Below are 26,346 nucleotides of genomic sequence, written 5' to 3'. Positions count from 1 at the left end.
CAGTTACAGATGGGACCCCCAGTACCGGTGTGTCCCCTCCCCCGTTACAGATGGGACCCCCAGTACCGGTGTGTCCCCTCCCCAGTTACAGATGGGACCCCCAGTACCAGTTTCCCCCCTTCCCCCTTCAAAGTTCAGGACAGGACCCCCACTCAGGACGCCCCCCCCAGGTCGGGGACCCCCCGAGGGCTCCGGGGGTGGGTCCGGGGCCCTCCTGGGATGGGGGCACCCCCAGATCCCGGTCCGGAGCCCCTCCTGGGCCCGATCCTGTCCCGGGGGGCCCCCTCGGAGCCTTCCCGGTACCGGAGCCCCCCCAGTCCTCTCACAGAGCCCCTCCCGGGCCCGATCCTGTCCCGGGGGGCCCCCTCGGAGCCCTCTCTCGGTCCCGGAGCCCCCCCAATCCCCTCACAAAGCCCCTCCCGGGCCCGATCCTGTCCCGGGGGGCCCTCTCGGAGCCACCTCGGTACCGGAGCCCCCCCAGTCCCCTCACAGAGCCCCTCCCGGGCCCGATCCTGTCCCAGAGGTCTCCTCGGAGCCCTCCCGACCCGGAGCACCCCCAGATCCTGTCCCGGAGCCCCCCCAGTCCCGTCCCGGAGCTCTCCCGGTCCCAGAGCCCCCCCCAGTCCCGTCCTGGAGCTCTCCTGTTACCGGAGCCCCCCCCGGTCCCGTCACGGAGCCCCTCCCGGGCCCGATCCTGTCCCAGAGGTCTCCTCGGAGCCCCTCCCGGACCCGGATTCCCCCCCGGGCCCGTCTTGGAGCCCCCCAGGTCCTGTCCCTGAACCCTCCCGGTACCGGAGCCCCCGGGCCCGTCCTGGAGCTCGCCGGGTCCAGAAGCCCCCTAATCCTGTCCCGGAGCCCCCTCCCAGTCCCGATCCTGTCTCGGAGCCGCCCCGGAGCTCTCCCGGTCCCGGAGCCCTCCCAGTCCCATCCCGGAGCTCTCCCGGGCCCGATCCTGTCCCGGAGCCCCCCCAGTCCCGTCCCGGAGCCCCCTCCGGGCCCGATCCCGTCCTGAGCCCCCCCGGTCCCGTCCCGGAGCTCTCCCGGTCCCGGAGCCCCCCCCAGTCCCGTCCCGGAGCTCTCCCGGGCCCGATCCAGTCCCAGAGCCCCCTCAGTCCTCGTCCCGGAGCCTCTCCCGGTCCAGAAACCCCCCAGTCCTGTCCCTGAGCCCTCCTGGGCCCGGATCCTCGTCCCGGAGCCCCTCCCGGGCTGATCCTGTCCTGAGCCCCTCCTGGGCCCGATCCTGTCCCGGAGGTCTCCTCGGAGCCCCCTGGTCCCGTCCTGAGCCCTCCTGGCCCGATCCTGTCCCGGAGCTCCCTCAGTCCTGTCCCGGAGCTCTCCCAGTCCCGGAGCCCCCCAATCCCGTTAAGGAGCTCTCCCGGTCCAGAAGCTCCCCCAGTCCTGTCCTGGAGCCCTCCCGGGCCCGATTCCGTCCAGGAGCCCCCCAGTCCCTGTCTCGAGCCGCCCCAGTCCTCCGTCCCAGAGCCCCCAGTCCTGTCCCGGAGCCCCCCAGTCCCGTCTCGGAGCTCCCCCGGTCCAGAAGTCCCCCCAGTCCTGTCCCGGAGCCCTCCTGGGCCCGATCCTGTCCCGGAGCCCCCAGTCCTGTCCTGGAGCCCCCTGGTCCAGAAGCCCCCGGTCCCTCTCTCCGCCTCTGCCGGTGCCGGGCCCCGCCCTCGTCCGGGACCCCGGGACCCCTGGACCCCCTGTTCCCCTGTACCGGTGGCGGTGGAGCCGCCGGTGGCCGTGGGGGCCGGCGCGGAGCATCTGCCGCCCTTCCCCTTCCCCTTCCCCTTCCCCGCCCGCCCCCGGGGCCGGGGCTGCCCCGGGCGGAGCCTCCGCGACGGGAACCGGGCGGGGCAGGGGGGCGGCGGGACCACCGGGAACGGGGAACTGGGACCCCGGGAACCGGGATTGGGAAACGGGAGTGGGAACAACGGGAGCGGGAACCGGGAGGAAAAAGGAGGGAACGGGCGGGGTCGGGGGGCGGCGGGACCACCGGGAACGGGAACCGGGACCCCCCCCGGGAACCGGGATTGGGAAACGGGAGTGGGAACAACGGGAGCGGGAACCGGGGGGAAAAAGGAGGGAACGGGCGGGGTCGGGGGGCGGCGGGACCACCCCCGGGAACGGGAAATGGGATTGGGAATCACGGGAATGGGAGCCGGGAACGGCCCCGGGATCCCAAACTGGGAACGGGAACCGGGAACGGCCCCGGGATCCCAAACTGGGAACGGCCCCGGGATCCCAAACTGGGAATGGCCCCGGGATCGGGAACCAGGATCGGGAACTGGGAACGGCCCCGGGATCCAAAACTGGGAACGGGAACTGGGAATGGCCCCGAGGTCCCAAACTGGGAACGGCCCCGGGATCGGGAACTGGGATCGGGAACTGGGAATGGCCCCGGGATCCAAAACTGGGAACGGGAACTGGGAATGGCCCCAGGATCCCAAACTGGGAACAGCCCCGGGATCCAAAACTGGGAACGGGAACTGGGAATGGCCCCAGGATCCCAAACTGGGAACGGCCCCGGGATCCAAAACTGGGAACGGGAACTGGGAATGGCCCCGGGATCGGGAACTGGGAACAGCCCCGGGATCCAAAACTGGGAACAGCCCCGGGATCCCAAACTGGGAATGGCCCCGGGATTGGGAACCAGGAACAGCCCCAGGATCCCAAACTGGGAATGGCCCCGGGAACAGCCCCAGGGATCCTGAAATGGGAACGGCCTCGGGATCCTGCACCGGGATCCCAAACTGGGAACAGCCCCTGGATCCTGGGAACCACACTGGGATCCCAAACTGGGGATCCCAAACTGGGAACAGCCCCAGGATCCTGGGAACCACACTGGGATCCCAAACTGGGAACAGCCCCTGGATCCTGGGAACCACACTGGGATCCCAAACTGGGAACAGCCCCTGGATCCTGGGAACCACACTGGGATCCCAAACTGGGAACAGCCCCTGGATCCTGGGAACCACACTGGGATCCCAAACTGGGGATCCCAAACTGGGAACAGCCCCTGGATCCTGGGAACCACACTGGGATCCCAAACTGGGGATCCCAAACTGGGATCAGCCCCTGGATCCTGGGAACCCACACTGGGATCCCAAACTGGGGATCCCAAACTGGGAACAGCCCCTGGATCCTGGGAACCACACTGGGATCCCAAACTGGGGATCCCACACTGGGATCCCAAACTGGGGATCCCAAACTGGGATCCCGAACCAGAATCCCAAGCTGGGATCTTGCCCCGGGATCCCAAACTGGGATCTTGCTCCAGGGAATCACACTGGGATCCCAGTTTGGGATCCCAAAATGGGATTCCACCCCACACCAGGACCCTCCATGGGATCCCTGGATCCCACACCCCACATTCCCACCGGGATCCCTGGATCCCACACCCCACATTCCCATCTGGATCCCACACCCCACATTCCCACCGGGATCCCACACCCCACATTCCCACAGGGATCCCTGGACCTCACACCCCACATTCCCACAGGGATCCCTGGACCCCACATTCCCACCGGGATCCCGCCCCACTCCCCTCCCCCTCGGGGATTGGGGGTGTGAGGAAGATCCACGAGCTCCCCACCCTGGGGGAGGGGAGGATGTTGTGGGGGGTCACCTGGGCCTCCGAATCCCAAAATATCCCTGGCTCCGCCCCCACAAATTGGATCAGGCGGGGGCCGGGTTTAGGGCCGGGTTTAGGCCGGGTTCAGGCGCAGGGGCGGCGTGGACAGATGGTGGATTAGGGGGGGGGACACGACACACGTGGGGACACGCGTGGGAGGGGGGGCAGCGGGACAGCCACACGTGGGGGGGGGAGGGGGAGACCCCACAGCCCCCAGCACGGGACGCTCCCCCCCCCGACTCCGAGAATTTGGGGACACCACCCCTCCCAGACCTTGGGGACCCCCCCAGGCCTTGGGGACATCCCCTTCCCCTCCGGAGACTTTGGGGACCCCCCCCAGGCCTTGGGGACATCCCCTCCCCAAGACTTTGGGGCTTCTCCCCCCCCTCCACGAGACTTTTGGGGACCCTCCCCAGACCTTGGGGATCCCCCCAGACTTTGGGGACCCCCCCCAGACCTTGGGGACATCCCCCTCCCCTCCGGAGAATTTGGGGACCCCCCCCAGACCTTGGGGATCCCCCCAAGACTTTGGGGCTTCTCCCCCCCCAGGAGACTTTTGGGGACCCTCCCCAGACCTTGGGGCCCCCCCAAACGGTTTTTGGGGTCTCCTGTCCAAAATGGGGAGGGGGGAGCCCCACAGGAGCCCCCCCGCCCCCCACCATCTGTGAGCCAGATGTTGGCGTGGCCGAAACAGCTGGAGAGGCTCTGCCTCTCCCCGAGGGGAGGGGGGACATCGGGGGAGCACCTCATTGTGTGTCGGGGGAGGGGACACGAGGGGAGGGGGACACAACACGGACTCCTCCCCCCACCCAAAGGTGTCCCCCCACTTTTGGGGACACTCCGGGGGTCCCACCCCAAATCCTGAGCTCCCCTTTCCTCCCCCCACTTTTGGGGACACTCCAGGGTCCCACCCCACCCCCACGGTGTCCCCCCACCCTTGGGGACACTCCGGGGTCCCACCCCACCCGACTGGGGTCACTTCCCCCAAAGCCTCGATGCCGGTCGGGGGGCAGGGGGCACAGGGGGACACGGAGGGGGTCCTGCGCGCGGAGGGGACCCCAGGGTGGGTGGGGTGGGGGTTTTTTGGGGAGGTTTTTGGGGTCTTACTGGTGCCGGTCCCGGCGGCGCTGAGAGGGACAACGTGGGAGGGGGAGGGGGCGGGGCTTCCGAGGCCACGCCCACCGCCCACAGAGGGGCGTGGCCAAACGGGTCACACTCCCGGGGAGGGCTGAGACCCCCAAATTGGGGAGGGGGAGAGAAAGACCCCCATGTGTCTCCTTCAACCCCCGGGAGGGCTGAGACCCCAAATTGGGGAGGGGGGATAAGACCCCAAAATGGGGAGGGGAGAGAAAAGACCCCCATGTGTCTCCTTCAACTCCCCCGGGGAGGGCTGAGACCCCCAAATTGGGGAGGGGGGACAAGAATCCCAAAATAGGGAGGGGGGACACACAAGACCCCCCGGGGACGGCTGAAACCCCAAATTGGGGAGGGGGACACCTAGGCCCCCTGGGGATGCTGAGACCCCAAATTGGGGAGGGGTGGACAAGACCCCAAAATGGGGGAAGGGAGGGGTCAAAGGAGCCCCCAGTGACCCCAAAATTGTGACGTGGGGAGGGGGTGGGTTTTTTTTTGGGGGGATTTTCCCTGCCTGGAAAACTTCCCGGACTTTCCAGGCAGGGAATTCCGGGGGTGGTGTTTAAAATTGGGGGTCCCCTCCCCAAATATCGAGGGGAGGGAGGGGGTTGGGGAGGGGGTCTCTCCGACCGACCCCTCCTCCTCCCCCCCATCCTCAATCCAGGATTGGGGCCGGGAAAGGATTTTTAATTGGAAGCAGAAGGCGGGAATGGGGGGAGGAGGGGGAGGGGCGGGAATGGGAAGGGGAGGGGCTTCATTCCCAATTTTTTCCTTTTTCCTTCCCCTTCCTTTTCTCCCCCCTCCAAATTCCCACCCCGGGATGAGCTGGGGGTGATGGAGAAACCCAAACCCCCCCAGTCCCTGATCCCGATGGGAATGGGATGGGAATGGGGTGGGAATGGGATTGGGATGGGGATGGGAATGGGACAGGATGGGGATGGGATGGGAATGGGATGGGAACGGGGTGGGAATGGGATGGGATGGGGATGGGAACGGGAATTGGATGGGAATGGGACAGGATGGGGATGGGATGGGATGGGAATGGGGGTGGGAATGGGGTGGGAATGGGATGGGGATGGGAATGGGGTGGGATGGGGATGGAATGGGGATGGGATAGGAAAGGGAATGGGGTGGGAATGGGAATGGGAATGGGACAGGATGGGGATGGGATGGGAATGGGGTGGGAATGGGATAGGAATGGGGATGGGAATGGGGATGGGGATGGGAAAGGGAATGGGGTGGGAATGGGATGGGAATGGGATTGGGATGGGGATGAGGATGGGATGGGATGGGGATGGGAAAGGGGTGGGAATGGGATTGAGATGGGGATGGGAATGGGACAGGATGGGGATGGCAAAGGGGTGGGAATGGAGAAGAGGATGGGGTGGGAATGGGATGGGGATGGGATGGGGATGGGACGGGAAAGGGAATGGGGATGGGAATGGGATGGGAATGGGGTGGGAAGGGAATGGGGTGGGAATGGGAAAGGAATGGGAACGGGGTGGGAATGGGGTGGGATGGGATGGGATAGGAAAGGGAATGGGGGTGGGAATGGGGTGGGAATGGGATTGGGATGGGGATGGGAATGGGACAGGATGGGGATGGGATGGGAATGGGATTGGGATGGGATGGGAATAGGATGGGGGTGGGAATGGGAATGGGATGGGGATGGGAATGGGACAGGATGGGGATGGGATGGGATGGGATTGGGATGGGGATGAGGATGGGAACGGGATGGGGATGGGAATGGGGTGGGAATGGAATGGGATGAAGTGGGAATGGGAAGCTGGGAAGGGGCACTGGGAACACTGGGAGTGGGATATTGTGGTGGGGGGCACTGGGGGGGTCCCTGTGTGTGGGATAATGGGATATTTGGGGTCCCTGGGGGGGTAAATTTGGGGTCCCAGGGGGGAATATTTGGGATGCGGGGGTTGATAAATTTGGGGTCCCACGAGGGGAATATTTGGGGTCTGGGGGTGATAAATTTGGGGTCCCAGGGGAGTAAATTTGGGGACCGGGGGTTGATTGATAAATTTGGGGTCCCAGGGGGTAAATTTGGGGTCCGGGGGTTGGTAAATTTGGGGTCCCAGGGGGAGTAAATTTGGGGTCCCAAGGGGAGTAAATTTGGGGTCCCAAGGGGGAATATTTGGGGTCCTGGGGGGTAAATTTGGGGTCCCAAGGGGGGAATATTTGGGGTCCCAAGGGGGGAATATTTGGGGTCCCGGTGTGGGTTGGTAAATTTGGGGTCCCGGGGGGGGGTGTTGATAAATTTGGGGTCCCGGTGTGGGTTGGCAAATTTGGGGTCCCAAGGGAGGGTTAAATTTGGGGTCCTGGGCTTTTGTTAATTTGGGGTCCCCTGGGGGGGTAAATTTGGGGTCCCAAGGGGGGGGAATATTTGGGGTCCCAAGGGGGGAATATTTAGGGTCTAGGGGTTGACTGATAAATTTGGGGTCCCGGGGTTGGTAAATTTGGGGTCCCAAGGAGGGAATATTTGGGGTCCCAAGGGGGATTTTGGGGTCTCGGTGTGTGAGGGGTAAATTTGGGGTCCGAGGGGGAATATTTAGGGTCTGGGGGGTTGACTGATAAATTTGGGGTCCCAGGGGGTAAATTTGGGGTCCCAGGGGGGAATATTTGGGTCCAGGGGGTTGATTGATAAGTTTAGGGTCCCGGGGAATATTTGGAGTCCAGGGGGTTGATTGATAAATTTGGGGTCCCAGGGGGTAAATTTGGGGTCCCAAGGGGGAAAATTTGGGGTCCCAGGGGAGTAAATTTGGGGACCTGGGGGTTGATTGATAAATTTGGGGTCCGGGGGGTTGATTGATAAATTTGGGGGCCCTCCTTCTCCTCCCCTCCCTCCCTCCTTTCCCCGCCCGGGGAGCGGCGCTGCCGGGTGACGTCATCACGCCGCGCGAGCGGGGGTGGTCCCGCCATGATCCGCGCCGGGGCGGCCGGAGCCGCCCTGAGGGGCTGGAAACGAGGCCTGGGCTGGGCCGGGGTGAGAACCGGGACAGGAAACCGGGGCCGGGAACGGGGCCGGGAACGGGGCTGGGGGAGAGCGGAAAAACGGGAATGGTGGGAATGGAGGGGGGGGGACACGGGAATGGGGCTGGGGCAGGGCCAAGGCTGAGGGGCGGGGCGAGGGAGGAGACGGGGCAATGTGGAGGGCGGGGGCCAAGATCGGGGGCGTGGTCTTGGAAGAAGGGGCAGGGCCAAGATCGGGGTCTTGGAAGGGCGGAGCCAAGGTCGGGGGCGTGGTCTTGGATGGGGGCGGGGCCAGGGGAGAAATCGGGGGTCCAGGGGGCTTGGGGGTCCAAGGGGGAATGAGGGGTCGACGGGAATTTTGGGGGTCCGGAGGGATGAGAGGAGGTCGAGAGGCTGGGGGGTCAGAGGGGGTTTTGGGGGGTCGAGGGGGATTTTGGGGGGTCGAGGGGGTTTTGGGGGGGTTCGAGGGGTTTGGGGGGTCGAGGGAGTTTTGGGGGTCCGGGGGCTTGAGGGGGTCCAGGTGGCTGGGGGAGACTGGGGGTCAAGAGGGACTGAAGGGGGGTCCGGGGGCTGGGGGACTCAGGGGGCTTGGGAGGGTCCGGGGGCTGGGGGTGGTCAGGGGGCTTGAGGGGTCCGGGGGCTCAGGGGGCTCGGGAGGGTCCGGGGGCTGGGGGCTCAGTGGGGCTTGGGGGTGGTCAGGGGGCTTTTGAAGGTCCGGGGGCTCTGGGAGGGTCCGGGGGTCTGGAGGAGACTGGGGGAGTCAGGGGGGCTTGGGGGCTCTACCAGTGGGGACCTTGAGGGGGACAGAACTGGGACTGGGGGTGTGGGAGGGGTCAGAAAGACCCTCCCCACTCACTGTGTGGGTCCCCCACCCCAAAACTCTCCTGCAGATCTCGACGACCCCTGACCCCCTCGAGACCCCCAAACCCCTGGAGCCCCGAGGTCCCCAGGGTGAGTCCAGAGAGGGCTGGGATGGGGGCGGGGGGTGGGGGGGACACACCAGGGTGGGCTGGGGGCATTCTGGGGACATCAGGGATGACCCTGGGGACACCCTGGGGACATCAGGGACACCTTGGGGACATCAGGGACACTCTGGGGACAGCAGGGACACCCTGGGGGCATCAGGGGTGGGGGTCCCTGGGGCTGGGACACCCTGGGGACATCCTGGGGACATCAGGGACCATCATGAGGACACCTTGGGGACATCAGGGACACCCTGGGGACATCAGGGACCATCCTGGGGACATCAAGGACCATCGTGGGGACATCAGGGACACCCTTGGGGACATCAGGGGTGGGGGTCCCTGGGGCTGGGACACCCTGGGGACATCAGGAACCATCCTGGGGACATCAGGGACACTCTGGGGACATCAAGGACCATTGTGGGGACACCCTGGGGACATCAGGGACACCCTGGGGACACCCCTGGGACATCTTGGGGACATCAAGGACCATCGTGGGGACACCTTGGGGACATCAGGGACACCCTGGGGGCATCAGGGACCATCCTGGGGACACGCTGGGGACATCAGGGACACCCTGGGGACATCAGGGACACCTTGGGGACATCAGGGACCATCCTGGGGACATCAGGGACACCCTGGGGACACCCCTGGGACACCCTGGGGGCATCAGGGACCATTGTGGGGACACCTTGGGGACATCAGGGACACCCTGGGGACATCAGGGACCATCCTGGGGACACCTTGGGGACATCAGGGACATCTTGGGGACATCAGAGACATCTTGGGGACATCAGGGACACCCTGGGGACATCAGGGACCACCCTGGGGACACCTTGGGGACATTGGGGACACTGTGGGCACCCCAGCTGGGGGGTGTGTGGGGTGTCCCCTCTCGGGGCTCTCAGGGGGATTGTCCCCCCCCATCCCCTCCTTCTCTTTGGGGGGGGGGGGGTGTCTGATGCCCCCAACCCCCTCCATCATCTGCATGTGTCTGTCCCCTCCCTGTCCCCTCTCTTGTCCCCTCTTTGTCCCCTCCCTGTCCCTTCTCCCTCCCCTCTCTGTCTCCTCCTTGTCCTCTCTCTCTCCTCTCCTTGTCCCCTGTCTCTCCCCTCCTTGTCCCCTTCTTGTCCCCTTCCTTGTCCTCTCTCTCTCCTCTCCTTATCCCCTTTTTGTCCCCTCCTTGTCCCTTCCTTGTCCCCTCTCTGTCCCCTCTCTCTCCTCTCCTTGTCCCCTCCGTGTCCCTTTCCTGTCCCCCTCTCTCCTCTCCCTGTCCACTCCCTGTCCCCTCCTTGTCCCTTTCCTGTCCCCTCTCTGTCCCCTCTTTGTCCCTTTCCTGTCCCCTCTCTGTCCCCTCTTTGTCCCTTTCTTGTCCCCTTTTTGTGCCCTCCTTGTCCCCCTCCCTGTCCCCTCTTTATCCCCTCTCTGTCCCCTCTCTGTCCCCTCCTTGTCCTTTTCCTGTCCCCTTCCTTGTCCTCTTTCTCTCCCCTTCTTGTCCCCTCCTTGTCCCCTTCTTGTCCCCTCTTTGTCCTCTCTCTGTCCCCTTTCTGTTCTCTCTTGTCCTTTCCCTGTTCCCTCTCTGTCCCTTCCTCTCCCCCTCCTTGTCCCTTCTCTCTCTCCTCCCTGTCCCCTTCTTGTCCCCTCCCTGTCCCTTCTCTCTTCTCTCTCTGTCCCCTCCTTGTCCCCTCTTTATCCACTCTCTGTCCCCTCCCTGTCCCCTTCTTGTCCCCTTCCTTGTCCTCTCCGTGTCCCCTCCATCTCCCCTCTCTCTCCCCTCCCTGTCCCTTCTCTCTCCTCTCTCTGTCCCCTTCTTGTCCCCTCTTTATCCACTCTCTGTCCCCTCCTTGTCCCCTCCTTGTCCCGTCTTTGTCCCCTCCCTGTCCCCTCTCTGTCCCCTCCCTCTCCCCTCTCTCTCCCCTCCCTGTCCCCTCTCTCTCCCCTCCCTCTCCCCTCTCTGTCCCCTCCGTGTCCCCTCCCCAGCCGTGCCGGTGTCCCCAGCCGTGCCAGTGTCCCCCGTGCTGCGGGGGTGCCGTGTCCCCCTGTCCCCCCCCCACGTGTCCCCCCTGCAGGCCTGGGTGGGGTCTCTGCGTCACCCCCAGGACGCCTTTCGGGGCCTCACCGACCTCCACCCCGACGTCTTCGGGGTCCACCCCAGGTGGGTTCATCCCGGGGAGCTCTGGGGGCTTTGGGAGGTGGGGACACCCTGAGGGGTGGGACCACTCTGAGTGTCATTTGTCACCCTCCCCCCACCCCAGGTTGGACATCCTGCCATAGCCGTATGCCTGGCAGAGGAACTACAAGAGGATTGTGAGGATTTTTGGGGGAAAAAAGGAGTTTGGGGTGGGGAAAAGGGGTTTGAGGGAGTGAAAAGGGGATTTCATGGAGAAAAAGGGTTTAGGGAAAAAATGGGTTGGGGGGAAAAGGAGGGATTAAGAGGGGTAAAGGGAGGTTTTGAGGAGGGTTGAAGGGAAAAAGGGGTTTGGGGGGAAAAAAGGGGTTTGGGGATAGGGGAAGAGGGGTTTTGTGGGGGAGAAAGAGGGACTGGAGGGGAAAAAGGAGGTTTAGAGGGGAAAGGGGTTTGGGGGGTTGAAGGGGAAAAAGGGAGTTTGGAGGGAAAAAAAGGGGTTTTTGTGAGGGAAAAAGGGTGTTTGGGGTGGGAAAAATGGGGGTTGCAGGGAGAAAGGGAGGTTTGGGGGTGTCACTGGACAAAAGGGGGTTGGGGGAAAAAAAAGAAAGGGGGTTAGGGGTTGGAAAAGGGGTTTGAGAGGGAGAAAAGGGGGTTTGGGGGTTGGAAAAGAGAGTTTGGGGGGTGGAAAAGGGGTTTGGGGGTTGGAAAAAGGGGGTTTGGGGGAAAGGAGAGGTCTGAGGTGCAGGAGACCATTTGGGGGCTGCACATGGGGGTCTGGGGGTCTGGGGCTTTTTGGGGTGACCTGAACACCTCCCCATGTCCCCCTGACCCCTTTAACCCTCTAACCCCTAAACCCCTAACCCCAAAACCCCTCCCCGTGCCCCCAGAGCTACGCCCGGGTGAAGACGCGCCGAGGTTCGGGGGTGGGGCCGCAAGCCCTGGCGCCAGAAGGGCACGGGCAGGGCCCGGCACGGCAGCATCCGCTCGCCCCTCTGGAGGGGGGGTGAGTCCTCACCCCTCTGGGGGGCTCTGGGGGGCTGGGGGGGTCCCCAAAACCCACCCTGAAAGGGGCACGGGGTGGGCACGGCACAGCAGGATCCGCTCGCCCCTTTGGGGAGGGGGGGGGGTCCTGATGGTTTTGGGGGGCTCTGGGACCCTTAAAGGAACTTGGGGGGATCTGGGACTCTCAAAGGGATCCAGGGGGGCTCTGGGACCCTCACAGGGACCCCAGGGGGGTCCCCAAAACCCACCCTGAAAGGGGCACGGGGTGGGCACGGCACAGCAGGATCCGCTCGCCCCTTTGGGGATGGGGGCGGTCCTGATCATTTTGGGGGGCTCTGGAGGGGTCTGGGGGGTCTGGGACTCTCACAGGGACTCCAGGGGGGTCCTCAAAACCCCCCTGAGAGGGCACAGGCTCTGGGACCCTCACAGGGACCCCAAGAGGAGTCCCCAAAACCCCCCCTGAGAGGGGCACGGGGTGGGCACAGCACGGCAGGATCCGCTCGCCCCTCTGGGGATGGGGGGGAGTCCTGATCATTTTGGGGGGCTCTGGGGGGGTCTGGGACTCTCAGAGGGATCCTGGGGGGGTCTGGGACACTCAAAGGAACTTGGGGGGTGTCTGGGACCCTCACAGGGACCCCAGGGGGGTCCCCAAAACCCCCCCTGAGAGGGGCACGGGGTGGGCCGGGCACGGCAGGACCCGCCGCCCCTTTGGGAGGGAGTCCTGATCGTTTTGGGGAGTCTGGGGGGGTTTGGGTCCCTCAAAGGAATCTCTGGGGGTCCCCAAAACCCTCCCTGAGAGGGCACAGGCTCTGGGACCCTCACAGGGACCCCAGGGGGGTCCCCAAAACCCCCCCTGAGAGGGGCACGGGGTGGGCACGGCACGGCAGGATCCGCTCACCCCTTTGGGGATGGGGGGGAGTCCTGATCATTTTGGGGGGGTCTGGGACCCTCGAAGGGGATCTGAGGGGTCCCCAAAACCCCTCCCTGAGTGTTTTTTTGGGGCAGGGGGCATTGCCCACGGGCCCAGGGGCCCCACCAGCTACTTCTACATGCTGCCCATGAAGGTGCGGGTGCTGGGGCTGAAGGTGGCACTCACCGTCAAGCTCATGCAGGTTTGGGGGGGTTTTGGGGGTTTTTGGGGGCTTGGGGGTCTCAGGGTGTTGGGGGCCTCTTCAGGGTTTTGGGGGCTCTCCAGGTGGTTGGGGGGTTTTTGGGGGAGTTTTGGGTGGGTTTGGGGGTCTCCAGGGGTTGGGGTGGTGCTCACCGTCAAGCTCATGCAGGTTTGGAGGGGCTTTGGGGGTTTTTGGGGGGTTTGGGGGTCTCCAGGGTTTGGGGGGCTCTTCAGGGTTTTGGGGGTCTCCAGGGGTTGAGAGGGTTCTGGGGGAGTTTTGGGTGGGCTTTGGGGTGGTTTGGGGGTTTGGGGGTTGGGGTGGTGCTCACTGTCAAGCTCTTGCAGGTTTGGGGGTTTGGGGGGTTTTTGGGGGGTTTGGGGGGTTTTGGGGGGTTTGGGGTCTCCAGGGTTTTGGGGGCTCTTCAGGGTGTTGGGGGTTTTTGGGGGAGTTTTGGGGTGGTTTTTGGGGGTCTCTCCAGGGGATATGGGGGAGAGGGGTTGGGGGGGGGTCTCCAGGGTTTGATGGGGTTTTGGGGGTGTTTTGGGGGGTTTAGGGGGTCTCCAGGGGGTCAGGTGTGTGTTTTTTGTGTGTCCCCCCCAAAAAAAAGGACGACCTGCACGTGGTGGAGGATCTGGAGCTGCCCACTGGGGACCCCCAGTACCTGCAGGAGCTGGCCCAGTACCGGCACTGGGGACACTCCGTGCTCATCGTGGACGTGTGAGGGGACACCCTGGGACACTTTGGGGACACTTTGGGGACAGAGGGGACACCCTGGGACACTTTGGGGACACTTTGGGGACACTTTGGGGACACTTTGGGGACCTGGAGCACCCCCAGGACCTGCAGGAGCTGGCCCAGTACCGGCACTGGGGACACTCCGTGCTCATCGTGGACGTGTGAGGGGACACCCTGGGGACAGTTTGGGGACACTTTGGGGACAGTTTGGGGACAGAGGGGACACCCTGGGGCAGTTTGGGGACACCCTGGGACACTTTGGGGACACTCTGGGACACTTTGGGGACGGTTTGGGGACACTTTGGGGACACTTTGGGGACACTTTGGGGACAGTTTGGGGACAGGGGGGACACCCTGGGACAGTTTGGGGACAGGAGGACACCCTAGGGACACTTTGGGGACACTTTGGGGACCTGGAGCACCCCCAGTACCTGCAGGAGCTGGCCCAGCACCGGCACTGGGGACACCCTGGGGACAGTTTGGGGACACTTTGGGGACACTTTGGGGACAGGGGGGACACCCTTGGACAGTTTGGGGACACCCTGAGACACTTTGGGGACAGTTTGGGGACACCCTGGGGATACCCTGGGACACTTTGGGGACAGTTTGGGGACACCCTGGGACACAGAGGGGACACTTTGGGGACAGTTTGGGGACAAGGGGACACCCTGGGACAGTTTGGGGACACTCTGGGGACAGGGGGACACTCTGGGGACACCCTGGGACAGTTTGGGGACACCCTGGGGACACTTTGGGGACAGTTTGGGGACACCCTGGGACAGTTTGGGACACTCTGGGGACACCCTGGGACACTTTGGGGACAGTTTGGGGACCTGGAGCACCCCCGGTACCTGCAGGAGCTGACCCAGCACTGGCACTGGGGACACCCTGGGGACACTTTGGGGACACCCTGGGGACACCCTGGGGACAGTTTGGGGACACTTTGGGGACATCCTGGGACACCCTGGGGACACCCTGGGACAGTTTGGGAACAGTTTGGGGACCTGGAGCACCCCCGGTACCTGCAGGGGCTGGCCCAGCACCGGCACTGGGGACACCCTGGGACAGTTTGGGGACATTTAGGGACAGGGGGACATTCTGAGGACACCCTGGGGTACTTTGGGGACACCCTGGGACAGTTTGGGGACACTCTGGGGACAGTTTGGGGACACCCTGGGACACTTTGGGGACAGAGGGGACACTTTGGGGACACCCTGGAGATACCCTGGGGACAGGGGGGACACTTTGGGGACACTTTGGGGACACTTTGGGGACCTGGAGCACCCCCAGGACCTGCAGGAACTGGCCCAGCACCGGCACTGGGGACACCCTGGGGACACCCTGGGACACTTTGGGGACAGAGGGGACACCCTGGGGCAGTTTGGGAAAGTTTGGGGACAGAGGGGACACCCTGGGGACAGTCTGGGGACATTTAGGGACAGGGGGACACTCTGGGGACACTTTGGGGACACTTTGGGGACACTTTGGGGACAGAGGGGACACCCTGGCACAGTTTGGGGACACTTTGGGGACAGTTTGGGGACAGTTTGAGGACACTTTGGACACAGAGGGGACACTCTGGGGTCATCCTTACACGTGGGGGACACCTTGGGGGATGGGAGGGGACACTTTGGGGACCCCCCTCGCTGGTTTTGGGGTCTTTAGGGACACTTTGAGGACACTTTGGGGACAGGGGGACACTTTGGGGACCCCCCTCACTGATTTTGGGAGGTTTTGGGGCTCCTGGGAGTCCCCAAATCCCGTTTTTTTTCCCCTCTCCCAGGAAGGAATTCCCGGAAAACATCCGCTCTGCAGCCCAGGAGCTCAAAACCATCACCCTCATCCCCGCCCTGGGTGAGTTTGGGAGCCCCAAAACCCCTCCCAGGGACCCCAAAATCCTCTCAGGGACCCCAAAAATCCCCAGGGACCCCAAAACTGCACCAGAGACCCCAAAACCCCTCCAGGAATGCCCAGAAACCCTCTCAGGGACCCCAAAAACCCCCAGGGACCCCAAAACTGTACCAGGGACCCCCAAAAACATCCTCAAGGACCCCAAAAACCTTCCAGAGATCCCAAAACTGCACCAGGGACCCCCCAAAACCCCCCCAGAGATCCCAAAAGCTCCCCCAGGGACCCCCAAACCCCCCCCAGAGACCCCAAAACTGCACCAGGGACCCCAAAAACCCCTCTAGGGACCCCAAAACCTCCCAGAGAACCCCCCACGGTTCTCTGATGGATTTTTTTGGCTTCTCTGCCTGGATTTTTTGGGGTTCTCTGACCCAATTTTTTGGCTTCTCTACCTGGATTTTTTGGGGGTTCTCTAACCCAAATTTTTAGCTTCTCTACCTGGCTTTTTTGGGGTTCTCTGACCCAAATTTTTTACTTCTTTACCTGGATTTTTTTAGCTTCTCTACCTGGATTTTTTGGGGTTCTCTGCCTGGATTTTTTGGGGTTCTCTGACCCAAATTTTTGGCTTCTCTACCTGCATTTTTTGAGCTTCTCCAACCCCATTTTTGCAGATTTTTTTTCCTCCTCCGCCCACATTTTTTTGCTTTTCCCACCCCAACTCCCCCCTTCCCCCTCCCACCTTTCCCTTCAGGCATCACCCTGGGGAGGTTGCCAAGGGATCTCTGCCTTTTGCACCCCCCAAAATCTCCTTTTTTCCCCCCAATTTTCAGGGCTGAACGTTCACAGCCTGCTGAAGCACCAGACCCTGCTGCTCACCCTGGACACGGTGACCTTCCTGGAGCAGCGCCTGCTGTGGCACAACTGCCGCTTCTCCCCCCTCTACTCCTTCTCCAAACCCTACAGGGACTTCCCTGAGCCCCCCCTGGGGGGCTGAGACCCCCCCTGAGTCAATTAAACCACCCCAAAATGGGATTTATCCTCCCCAAAATGGGATTTATCCCCCCAGGGAAGGGGTTTTGGGAGGTTCTCCCCCCTCTGCTCCTTCTCCAAACCCTACAGGGACTTCCCTGAGCCCCCCCTGGGGGGCTGAGACCCCCCCTGAGTGAATTAAACCACCCCAAAATGGGATTTAACTTCCCCAAAATGGGATTTATCCTCCCCAAAATGGGATTTATCCTCCCCAAAATGGGATTTATTCCCCCTATCGCCCCAGAAAGGGGTTTGGGGTGGGGGTCTCTCTTCTCTATTCCTACTCCAAATCCTACAGGGACTTCCCTGAGCCCCCCCCTGGGGGGCTGAGACCCCCCCTGAGTGAATTAAACCCCCCCAAAATGGGATTTATCCTTCCCAAAATGGGATTTATCCTCCCCATCCCCCTCAGGGAAGGGGTTTTTGGGGGGTTCTCCTCCTTCTCCAAACCCTACAGGGACTTCCCTGAGCCCCCCCTGGGGGGCTGAGACCCCTCCTGAGTGAATAAACCCCTCCAAAATGGGATTTATCCTTCCCAAAATGGGATTTATCCTCCCCAAAATGGGATTTATTCCCCCTATCGCCCCAGAAAGGGGTTTGGGGTGGGGGTCTCTCTCCTCTACTCCTTCTCCAAACCCTACAGGGACTTCCCAGAGCCCCCCCTGGGGGGCTGAGACCCCCCTGGGTGGGTTAAACCACCCCAAAATGGGATTTATTCCAGCCCCTTTGGACCCCCCCGAGGGGGGTCACTGTCCCCCATTGTCACCCTGGGGGCGGGAACGGGGACAGAGCAGAAGTGAAAGTTGGGGACAGTGACAGCAATGACACTGAACTTCCCCCTGGTGACGGTGACAATGAGGTGACAATGACAGAGGGTGACAATGAGGTGACAATGACAGACGGTGACGGTGACAACGACACCGGAACTTCCCCCCCGGAGCCAGAGCGGTGGCACCGCGGGGACAGGAGGGGACAGGGGGGGTGACAGGGCCGGCTGCCACCAACGGAGGGGAGGGGGGAAACGGGGACCACCCTGGGGACATCAGGGGTGGGGGTCCCTGGGGCTGGGACACCCTGGGGACATCAGGGACCATCCTGGGGACATCAGGGACACCCTGGGGACACCTTGGGGGCATCAGGGACACCCTGGGGACAGCAGGGGTAGGGGTCCCTGGGGCTGGGACACCCTGGGGACAGCAGGGACACCTTGGGGACATCCTGGGGACACCCTGGGGACAGCAGGGACCATCCTGGGGACATCAGGGGTGGGGGTCCCTGGGGCTGGGACATCCTGGGGACATCAGGGACCATCCTGGGGACATCAGGGACACCCTGGAGACATCAGGGACACCACACCCTTGGGACACCTTGGGGACCTCAGGGACCATCCTGGGGACACCTTGGGGACATCAGGGACCGTCCTGAGGACACTTTGGGGACATCAGGGATCATCCTGGGGACGTCAGGGACACTCTTGGGATGCTTTGGGGACATCAGGGACCACCCTAGGGACACCAGAGACACCCTGGGGACACCTTGGGGACATCAAGGACACCCTGAGGACACCTTGGGGACATCAGGGACCATCCTGGGGACACTCTGGGGATGTCGGGGACACCCTGGGGACATCAGGGATGAGTGGCCATGGAGCTGGCACCACCCTGGGGCCATCAGGGACCATCCTGGGGTCATGGGGGGACAGGGTGGGCCGCGATGTCCCTCCCACCCACTCCCCCCGGGGTCTCTCCGCTCCCCCTTCCCACGGTTCCAGCCGTGACGAAAATTCCCTCCCGTCAAAAAGGCCCCCAAAAAGAGGAAGCCGGAACTGTGACCACTCCCCATAACTCCCCCATGGGGAGGGGGTGATACCGTCACCCAGCAGAGCCACCCACGGTCGGGTGACGATCCTGTGACACTCGGGGTGGGGGTGGGACATGGGGGAAGGGTGGGGGGGACAGGAAAATTGCCCCGGGATGGGCAGGAGGGGACCAGGGCAGGAAAACCGCCCCGTCCTGGGGACAGGAGGGGTGACAGGGGGTGGCAGGACCACCCACCCACCGGGAAGCCCCTCGGGGCGCCGCTCCCGTGGGGGGGAAGATCCCGTCGCGAAGTTCCCCTCGGGCCCGGAATTTCCCCCCGGGGGGGGTGGGAAAGGAAAGGACCGGGCGGGGCTGATAAAGCGCCGCCCCCGCGGGCACCGAGAGGAGATCGACGGAGCCACCGACGGAACGAGCGCGTGGGGAGCGCCTGGAGAGACCCCCGAGACCCCCACCCACTCCACCCTGACCCCTGGCCCGGCCCGGTGGGTGCCACGGGAGCCCCGCAGAGACTGAACCGATCGATCACCCCCGGGGGGAGCCCCCACGGATCGATCGAAGCGACCCTTCCGGGGCTTCCGGGGGAGGCCGGACCGACAGATCACGGAGAGCACGAGTGGAGCCGTCCCGGTGATCCCGGAGAGCCCCTCTGGATCCATCCCGGTGATCCCGGAGAACCAGAACTGATTGATCCCGGAAAGCCCGACTGGATCGATCAATCCCGGTGATCCCGGAGAACCAGAACCGATTGATCCCGGAGAGCCCCTCTGGATCCATCCCGGTGATCCCGGAGAGCCAGAAGCGATTGATCCCGGAAAGCCCGACCGGATCAATCCCGGTGATCCCGGAGAGCTCGAACTGATTGATCCCGGAGACCACGAGTGGATCCATCCCGGTGATCCCGGAGAGCCCAAACCGACCGGTCCCACTGGATCCATCCCGGTGATCCCGGAGAGTTCGAACCGATTGATCACGGGAGAGCCCGACCGGCCCCTTCGCGACCTTTCCGTGTGCCCCGGACCCACCCCGAGAGACCCCGAAGGGACCGACGACCCCCCCCCGACCCCCGCCGGCTCCATCGCGGCGCTCCCGGAGGATCGAGCCCACCCACCCCCATCCCACGCGGGATCATGAGCCCCGCGCTGCTCTCGCTGCTCCTGGGCACCCTCGGGGTCATCGCAGGTGAGGGGACAGCGGGGGGAACAGAGGGGGTGACAGTGGGGGTGACAGAGGGGGGACAGAGGGGGGATAACGGGGGGGACAGAGGGGGTGACAGCGTGGGGACAGAGGGGGGACATCGGGGGGGACAGAGGGGGATAGCGGGGGGACAACGCGGGGACAGCGTGGGGACAGCGTGGGGACAGCGTGGGGACAGCGTGGGGACAGCGTGGGGTGACAGCGTGGGGACAGCGTGGGGACATCGGGGGACAGCGTGGGGACAGCGTAGGGACAGCGTGGGGACAGAGGGGGTGACAGGGCGGGGACAGCGTGGGGACATCGTGGGGACATCGGGGGGACATCGAGGGGGACATCGTGGGGACAGAGGACGCGGCCCTGAGTGGGGATGGCGGGGGCCCTGCCGAGGGCCTCCCGCGTCGCTTCCTTTGTCACGACACGCGTGTTTGTCGCGTGTGGCCGCTTGTCTGCGGCGCGACCTTTCGTGTCACCGGTGCGACCTTTCGTGTCACCGCGGGGCGCGTGGCGGGGTCCGGAGGTCCCCCCCTTGTCCCCACCGTGTCACCGGGAGGGAAGGAGGGGTCAGGATGGGGGTCCCAGAGCTGTCCCCCCACCCACCCTCCCCCTCCCGCCTTCTTCGCCCCCGCGCTGTCGGAGCCGGGAATGTTTGTCCTTGCGAAATCCCTGGAATTTTTTTTTTTGGTTGTTGTCGTTTCCCTCCCTTTTCCTGCCTCGATTATTCCGGGAAAGGGCAGGACGGTTCCCCTCAGGGGAGAGGAAAGGAGGGGGGGAAGTCACAGCGCTCCCGGGGAATCCCCCCTGGCCCGAGGCGCTGACTCAGCTCGGGGGGCTTCCTTCGGACCTGGGGGGCTTCCTCGGGACCTTGGGGGCTTCCTTCGGACCTGGGGGGCTTCCTTCGGGACCTCGGGGGCTTCCTCCGCACCTCGAGGGGCTTCCTTGGGACCTCGGGGGCTTCCTCGGGACCTGGGGGGCTTCCTCGGGATTTTGGGGGGCTTCCTCTGGACCTGGGGGGCTTCCTCTGGGACCTTCCTCGACAGCTGGAAGGGCTTTCCTTGACAGTTTGGGGGGGATTTCTCTTCACCCCGAGGGGCTTCCTGCTCCTCACCTTGGAGGGGGGGGATGATCCTGGGGGTCCCCTCGTTCTTTCCCCCCTCCCCCTCCCCGCCATGCTGGGAGTGGGGACAACTTGGGGGTCTCCTCAATTTTCCCCCACTGGGATGGGATGGGGACGATCCCGGGGGTTTTCCTGGACCTTCCCTGGCCATTCTGGGATGGGGATGATCCCGGGGTTTTCCTGGACCTTCCCTGGCCATTCTGGGATGATGGGGATGATCCCGGGGGTCCCCTCCACCTTCCCCCACCGTGCTGGGATGATGGGGATGATCCCGGGGTATTTCCTGGACCTTCCCTGACCATTCTGGGATGGGGATGATCCCGGGGGTTTTCCTGGACCTTCCCTGGCCATGCTGGGATGGGGATGATCCCGGGGTTTTCCTGGACTTTCCCTGGCCATTCTGGGATGGGGATGATCCCGGGGGTCCCCTCCACCTTCCCCTTGCTGTGCCGGGGCAGGGATGATGCCGGGGGGGGGTCCCATCATCCCCCTGACGATGTCCCCGAGCCCCAGGGGAGGGTCCCCTCTAATTCCACCCCCCCGGCAGGGTCGCTGGGCTCCTCCTTCGAGCTGTGGACGGAGCCCGAGGTGCTGGTGGTGGAACACGGGGGGTCCCTCCGGCTGACGCTGAGGGCGACCTGCAACGACTCGCGGGGCTCCGGGGGGGTGGAAACGGCCAACAGGAAGAGGACGAGGCTGATCAAGCCGGGGGAGGTGGAGGTGGAGCTGCTCGAGGTCACCGAGGGGAAGAACAACCTCTTCGTGTACTACACGTGCAACGGCCGGAGGGAGCAGAGGGACGTCCCGCTCCTCATCTACCGTGAGCACAGGGGGCACGGGGGGGGGGGAATTCACCTGGACACTCTGTGTGTGTGTGTGTGTGTGTCCCACAGCACCCCTGGACACCTCGTGTCCCCTCCTTGGCACCCCTGGTACCCCTGCACACCCCATTGTCCCCTTCACACCCCATGTCCCTCCTGGCACCCCTGGATGTGTCTCCCCCAGCCCCCCTGCACACTCCATGTCCCCCTGGCACCCCTGCACACCCCATGTCCCTCCTGGCACCCCTGCACACCCCATGTCCCTCCAGCATCCCTGGACACCTCATGACCCCCTGGACACCCCATTTCACTCCTGCCCCCCTGCAAGCCCCGTGTCCCCCTGAGACCCCTACAGGTGTTTCCCCCAACCCCCCCCTGCACACCCCATGTCCCCAGCCCCCTGCACACCCCATGTCCCCCAGCCCCCTGCACACCCCATATCCCCAGCCCCCTGAACACCCCTTTTTTCCCCCCAGACTTGCCCCAGCGGCCGGAGGTGGCGGCGGTGCCGGCGCTGGCGGCGGGGCAGGCGTGGGAGCTGCTCTGCGCCGTGGCCGGGGCTGCTCCCCTGCGGAACCTGACGGTGACCCTGCGGCTCGGCCCCCACCTGGTGCTGAGCACCCAAGAGTTCCAGGGGGACGAGGGGCCCCGCGAGGTGCGGGTGACGCGCAGGGTGACGCTGGCGGCCGGGCACGACGGGCAGAACGTCACCTGCGAGGCGCGGCTCGACCTGGCGCCCTTCGGGCCCAACGTCAGCGTGGCCTCCGAGCCCCGCACGCTCAGGGTCTGTGGTGAGTGGGCGCCTTCCCCCCGGGGGGGGGATTTTCCAGGGGGTTTTGGTTTTTCCTGCTGTGTGTGTGTGTGTCCCCCCAATCGGCACCCTTGGGCACCCTGTGTCCCTCTGGCACCCCTGGATGTGTCCCCATCACCACCCCTGGACACCCCATGTCCCCCTGCACACCCTGTGTCCCTCTGGCACCCCTGGACATGTCCCTCCCCCATCGGCACCCTTGGACACCCTGTGTCCCTCTGGCACCTCTGGACGTGTCCCCCACTGGCACCCCTGGACACCCTGTGTCCCTCTGGCACCCCTGGACGTGTCCCCATCACCACCCTTGGACACCCTGTGTCCCTCTGGCACCACTGGGTACCCCACTGGCACCCCTGGAGACCCTGTGTCCCTCCTGGCACCCCTGCACATCCCATGTGCCCCCCACACACCCCATGTCCCTCCTGGCACCCCTGCACACCCCATGTCCCCCCTGCACACCCCATGTCCCTCCTGGCACCCCTGCACACCCCATGTCCCCCCTGCACACCCCATGTCCCTCCTGGCACCCCTGCACACCCCATGTCCCCCCTGCACACCCCATGTCCCTCCTGCCCACCCCATGTCCCCCCTGCACACCCCATGTGCCCCCTGCACACCCCATGTCCCTCTTGCACACCCCATTCCCCCTCTGCACACCCCATGTGCCCCCTGCACACCCCATACCCCCCTGCACACCCCATGTCCCCCTGCACACCCCATGTCCCCCTGCACATCCCATGTCCCCCTGGCACCCCCCATGTCCCCCCTGCACACCCCATGTCCCTCCTGGCACCCCTGCCCACCCCATGTCTCCCCTGCCCACCCCATGTACCCCTGCAACCCCCATGTCCCCCTGCACACCCCATGCCCCCTCTCCACACCCCATGTCCCTCCTGCACACCCCATGTCCCCCTGTACCCCCCATGACCCCTCACACACACCTCATGTCCCCTGCACACCCCATGCCCCTCTCCACACCCCATGTCCCCCTGCACACCCCATGTCCCCCTGCACACCCCATGTCCCTCCTGCACACTCCTGTGTCCCCCTACACACCCCATGGCCTCCTGCACACCCCATGTCCTCCCTGCCCACCCCACATCCCCCCCTCACCAGCCCCTCCCCGTGGGTCGTGGCGATGCCGCAGCACCCACATTCGGTCATTTGTCCCCGTGTCACCCGCAGAGGTCCCCAAGCCACGGCTGGACGTGTCCAGCACCACCCCGACAGCAGGCACGGCCCTCACCGGGCGCTGCTCGCTGCCCCCCGAGCCCTGCACCGACTTCCACGCGCGGGTCCTGGCCGGGAACCGCGTCCTGGCGGGGTGGGGACCCTCCCCGCGGGCTTTCAGCGTGACCGTGGGCGAGGAGCACGACGGGCTGGAGCTGAGCTGCGAGGCGGAGCCGGCCCGGGGCTCCGAGAGCTCCGGATCGCTCAGGAGGAGCGACAGCACCCGCATCTCCGTCTACGGTGAGGGCGCCGGGACAGAGAGGGGGAGGAGACAAACAGAGAGAGAATTCCCGGCGGGAATTAACTCCTGGGAATCGATTCCCCCCGCAGTCCAACCCCGGCTGGACGACTCGGGCTGCCCCCCGGAGCAGAACTGGACGGAGGGGCGGGAGGAGACGCTGCGGTGCCGGGCGCGGGGGAACCCCCGGCCCTCGGTGAGCTGCGCCCGGGACCGGGACGGGAGGAGCTTCCCGGTGGGAATTCCGAGCCCCGCGGGCCGAGACCACGCCGGAATCTACTGGTGCAGGGCCACCAACGAGCTGGGAGAGGACGAGCGCAGCGTCACCGTCCACGTCCACTGTGAGTAAAGGGGGGGCTCCGGAGGGGGGTTGGGGGGCTCTGGAGGGGATTGGGGGTCTCTGGGAGGGGCTGGGGGTCTCAGGGTGTTTGGGGTCCTGGAGGTTGGGGGTCTCGGGGTTCCTGGAGGATGGGGTCCCCGGGAGGGGCTGGGGGTTCAGGGGTGCTGCTGGCCCGGGCTGGGGGAGCTCGGGGGTCCTGGGGGTTGGGGTCGCTGGGAGGGGCTGGGGGCTCAGGGGTGCTGTTGGCCCGGGGTGGGGGTCTCGGGGGTTCCTGGAGGATGGGGGTCCTCGGGAGGGGTTAGGGGTCTCAGGGGTGTTTGAGGTCCTGGAGGTTGGGGGTCTCGGGGGTTCCTGGAGGATGGGGGTCCCAGGGTTAGTTGGGGGTCTCAGGGGGGGTCCCAGGGGTATTCGGGGGTCTCAGGGGGGGTCCCAGGGGTATTTGGGGGGGTCCTGGGAGTCTCATGGGGTATTTGGTGGTCTCATGGGGTCCTAGGGATATTTGGCGCTCCTGGGGTCTCGGGGGTATTTGGGGCTCCTGGGGGGTCTCAGGGCTCCAGGGATTCTCAGGAATCCCGGGGTGGGGGTCTCAGGAACCCCAGTGCTCTCCAGTGCCCTGAAGGATCCAAATATCCCGGGTGGGGTCGGGTGGGAAGGAGACCCTTTGGGTGCTCCTGGAGGTCTCGGGGGTATTTGGGGCTCCTGGAGGGTCTCAGGGATATTTGGGGGTCTCAGGGGGGTCCTGGGGGGGTCTCAGGGCTCCAGGGGCTCTCAGGAACCCCAGTGCTCTCCAGTGCCCTGAAGGATCCAAATATCCCGGGGTGGGGTCGGGTGGGGGGAAGGAGACCCTTGAGTGCTCCTGGAGGTCTCGGGGGTGGGGGTCCCAACCCTTGACCGTCTCACCCCTCCTGACATCCCCCTCCTTCCCTCTCCCCCATCAGACAGCGACCACAACGTGCTGGTGCCGGCGCTGCTGGGGGCTCTGGGGGTCGCGGGGGTCGCCGCCCTGGCCCTGGCGGGGCACAGGATCTACCACAGGAAGACGAAGATCAGGAAGTACCGGCTGCAGGAGCAGGAGCGGCAGCGACAGCGGCAGATGGAGATGGCACGGGCCGGGGGGGGGACAGCGGGCTGCTCCTCGGGGGAGGGGACCGCCCTCAACGGCTCCGCTCCCAACGCTCCGTAGGCGGGGAGAGGCGGTGGAGGGGCTGGAAAACCCCCCATCCCCCGGAAAGCCCCCCTGCCCATCCCCACAGGACGGGAGCCACCGACTCGTCCCCATCGGGGATGGTGACTTTGGGGACAAACGGTGACGTTGGGGACAGCCGGTGACGTTGGGGACAGCCGGTGACGTTGGGGGGCTCCACGACCAGAGTGTGTCCCCCCACCTCCCAGGGGTGGGGACAGAGAGAGAGAGAGGGAGGTGGCAGCTCCCAGACGGCCCGGGAAGTGAATCCCGGGGGAATTGGAATGGTGAGATCCAACCAACACCCCCCCCCACCCTCCACGCTCCATCCCCATCCGTGGATCTCCAGATCTCCCAAACTTTCCCCCTTGGGACACCCCCACACACCTCCGGAGGAGGTTTTTAGGGTGGCCATGGTGATATTTGGTGGAGGGGGGGTGGTCCTGGAGCTTCCAGGTGGGACACATGGGCTGAATTCCCGGGATTTTGGTGCTGGCAGGAGGGCAGAGGAGCCCAAGAGAGAGAGAGAGAGAGAGAGGAGGGGTAGATGGAGCCACCAGAAAGGGTGGGGTGGAAGCTGCTGTGGTTTTTTTCTAATAAACCCATAAATGCTGTTTATTGACCCCTCCTGGGATTGGGATGGGGCAGTGGGAATGCAGGGGGGGAGGAGGCCTGGGGGGGGTTTCCTGGACCTTGGAAACGGGACTAGGAGAAAGTGCTGCTCCCCCCACACCCTTTTCCTTCCTCCTGCCCTCGTTTCCTCATGCAGGGACGAGGCCACGGGGCAGGAGGTGGGACTGGGGGGCCCTGAGGGGTAATCAGAGGGACTGGGGGGGGTGATCAGACCCCCCCTGTGTCCCCCATTCCCTGCCCTGGGCTGGGATGGGCTCCCAGAGTGACCTCCAGGCCTGGGCCCTTCCCTGGGGCTGTTCCTGGGGCTGCGGTGAGTGAGGGGTCTGCTGGGTCATACTGGGCAGTACTGGGCCATACTGGGCTATACTGGGCAGTACTAAGCTGTACTGGGCTGTACTA

General features: G+C 64.7%; 2 protein-coding genes across 3 annotated transcripts; both read left to right on the top strand.

The window, feature by feature from the left end:
* The first annotated feature begins 4,626 nt into the window (after window positions 1-4,626).
* MRPL4 (mitochondrial ribosomal protein L4) lies at window positions 4,627-16,566 on the top strand. Its single transcript, XM_050308822.1, is given in 10 exon segments — window positions 4,627-4,694; window positions 8,638-8,699; window positions 10,690-10,864; window positions 10,965-11,016; window positions 11,725-11,747; window positions 11,749-11,840; window positions 12,845-12,951; window positions 13,559-13,668; window positions 15,470-15,540; window positions 16,365-16,566. Coding segments are annotated over 10 exon segments (924 nt in total). The 3' UTR covers window positions 16,529-16,566.
* A 2,289-nt stretch (window positions 16,567-18,855) lies between these two features.
* Window positions 18,856-25,891, top strand: LOC126636519 (intercellular adhesion molecule 1-like). Of its 2 annotated transcripts, XM_050308819.1 has the most exons (6): window positions 18,856-19,562; window positions 21,239-21,511; window positions 21,989-22,303; window positions 23,509-23,793; window positions 23,884-24,132; window positions 25,070-25,891. In XM_050308819.1, exons 1-6 carry the CDS (start codon window positions 19,511-19,513, stop codon window positions 25,312-25,314), a joined length of 1,419 nt encoding a protein of 472 aa, XP_050164776.1. In that variant the 5' UTR covers window positions 18,856-19,510; the 3' UTR covers window positions 25,315-25,891. The 2 variants fall into 2 exon arrangements, with proteins under 2 accessions (XP_050164776.1, XP_050164775.1); XM_050308818.1 differs by lacking the exon at window positions 18,856-19,562 and having other exon boundaries at window positions 20,993-21,511.
* The last annotated feature ends 455 nt before the right edge of the window (window positions 25,892-26,346 follow it).

The sequence above is a fragment of the Myiozetetes cayanensis genome, unplaced genomic scaffold (assembly GCF_022539395.1).
Source record: "Myiozetetes cayanensis isolate MyiCay16 unplaced genomic scaffold, myiCay2020 scf130, whole genome shotgun sequence".
Lineage (NCBI taxonomy): Eukaryota > Metazoa > Chordata > Aves > Passeriformes > Tyrannidae > Myiozetetes > Myiozetetes cayanensis.
The sequence above is the reverse complement of the archived record's forward strand: the minus strand, read 5'-3'. Positions and strand labels throughout refer to the sequence as shown.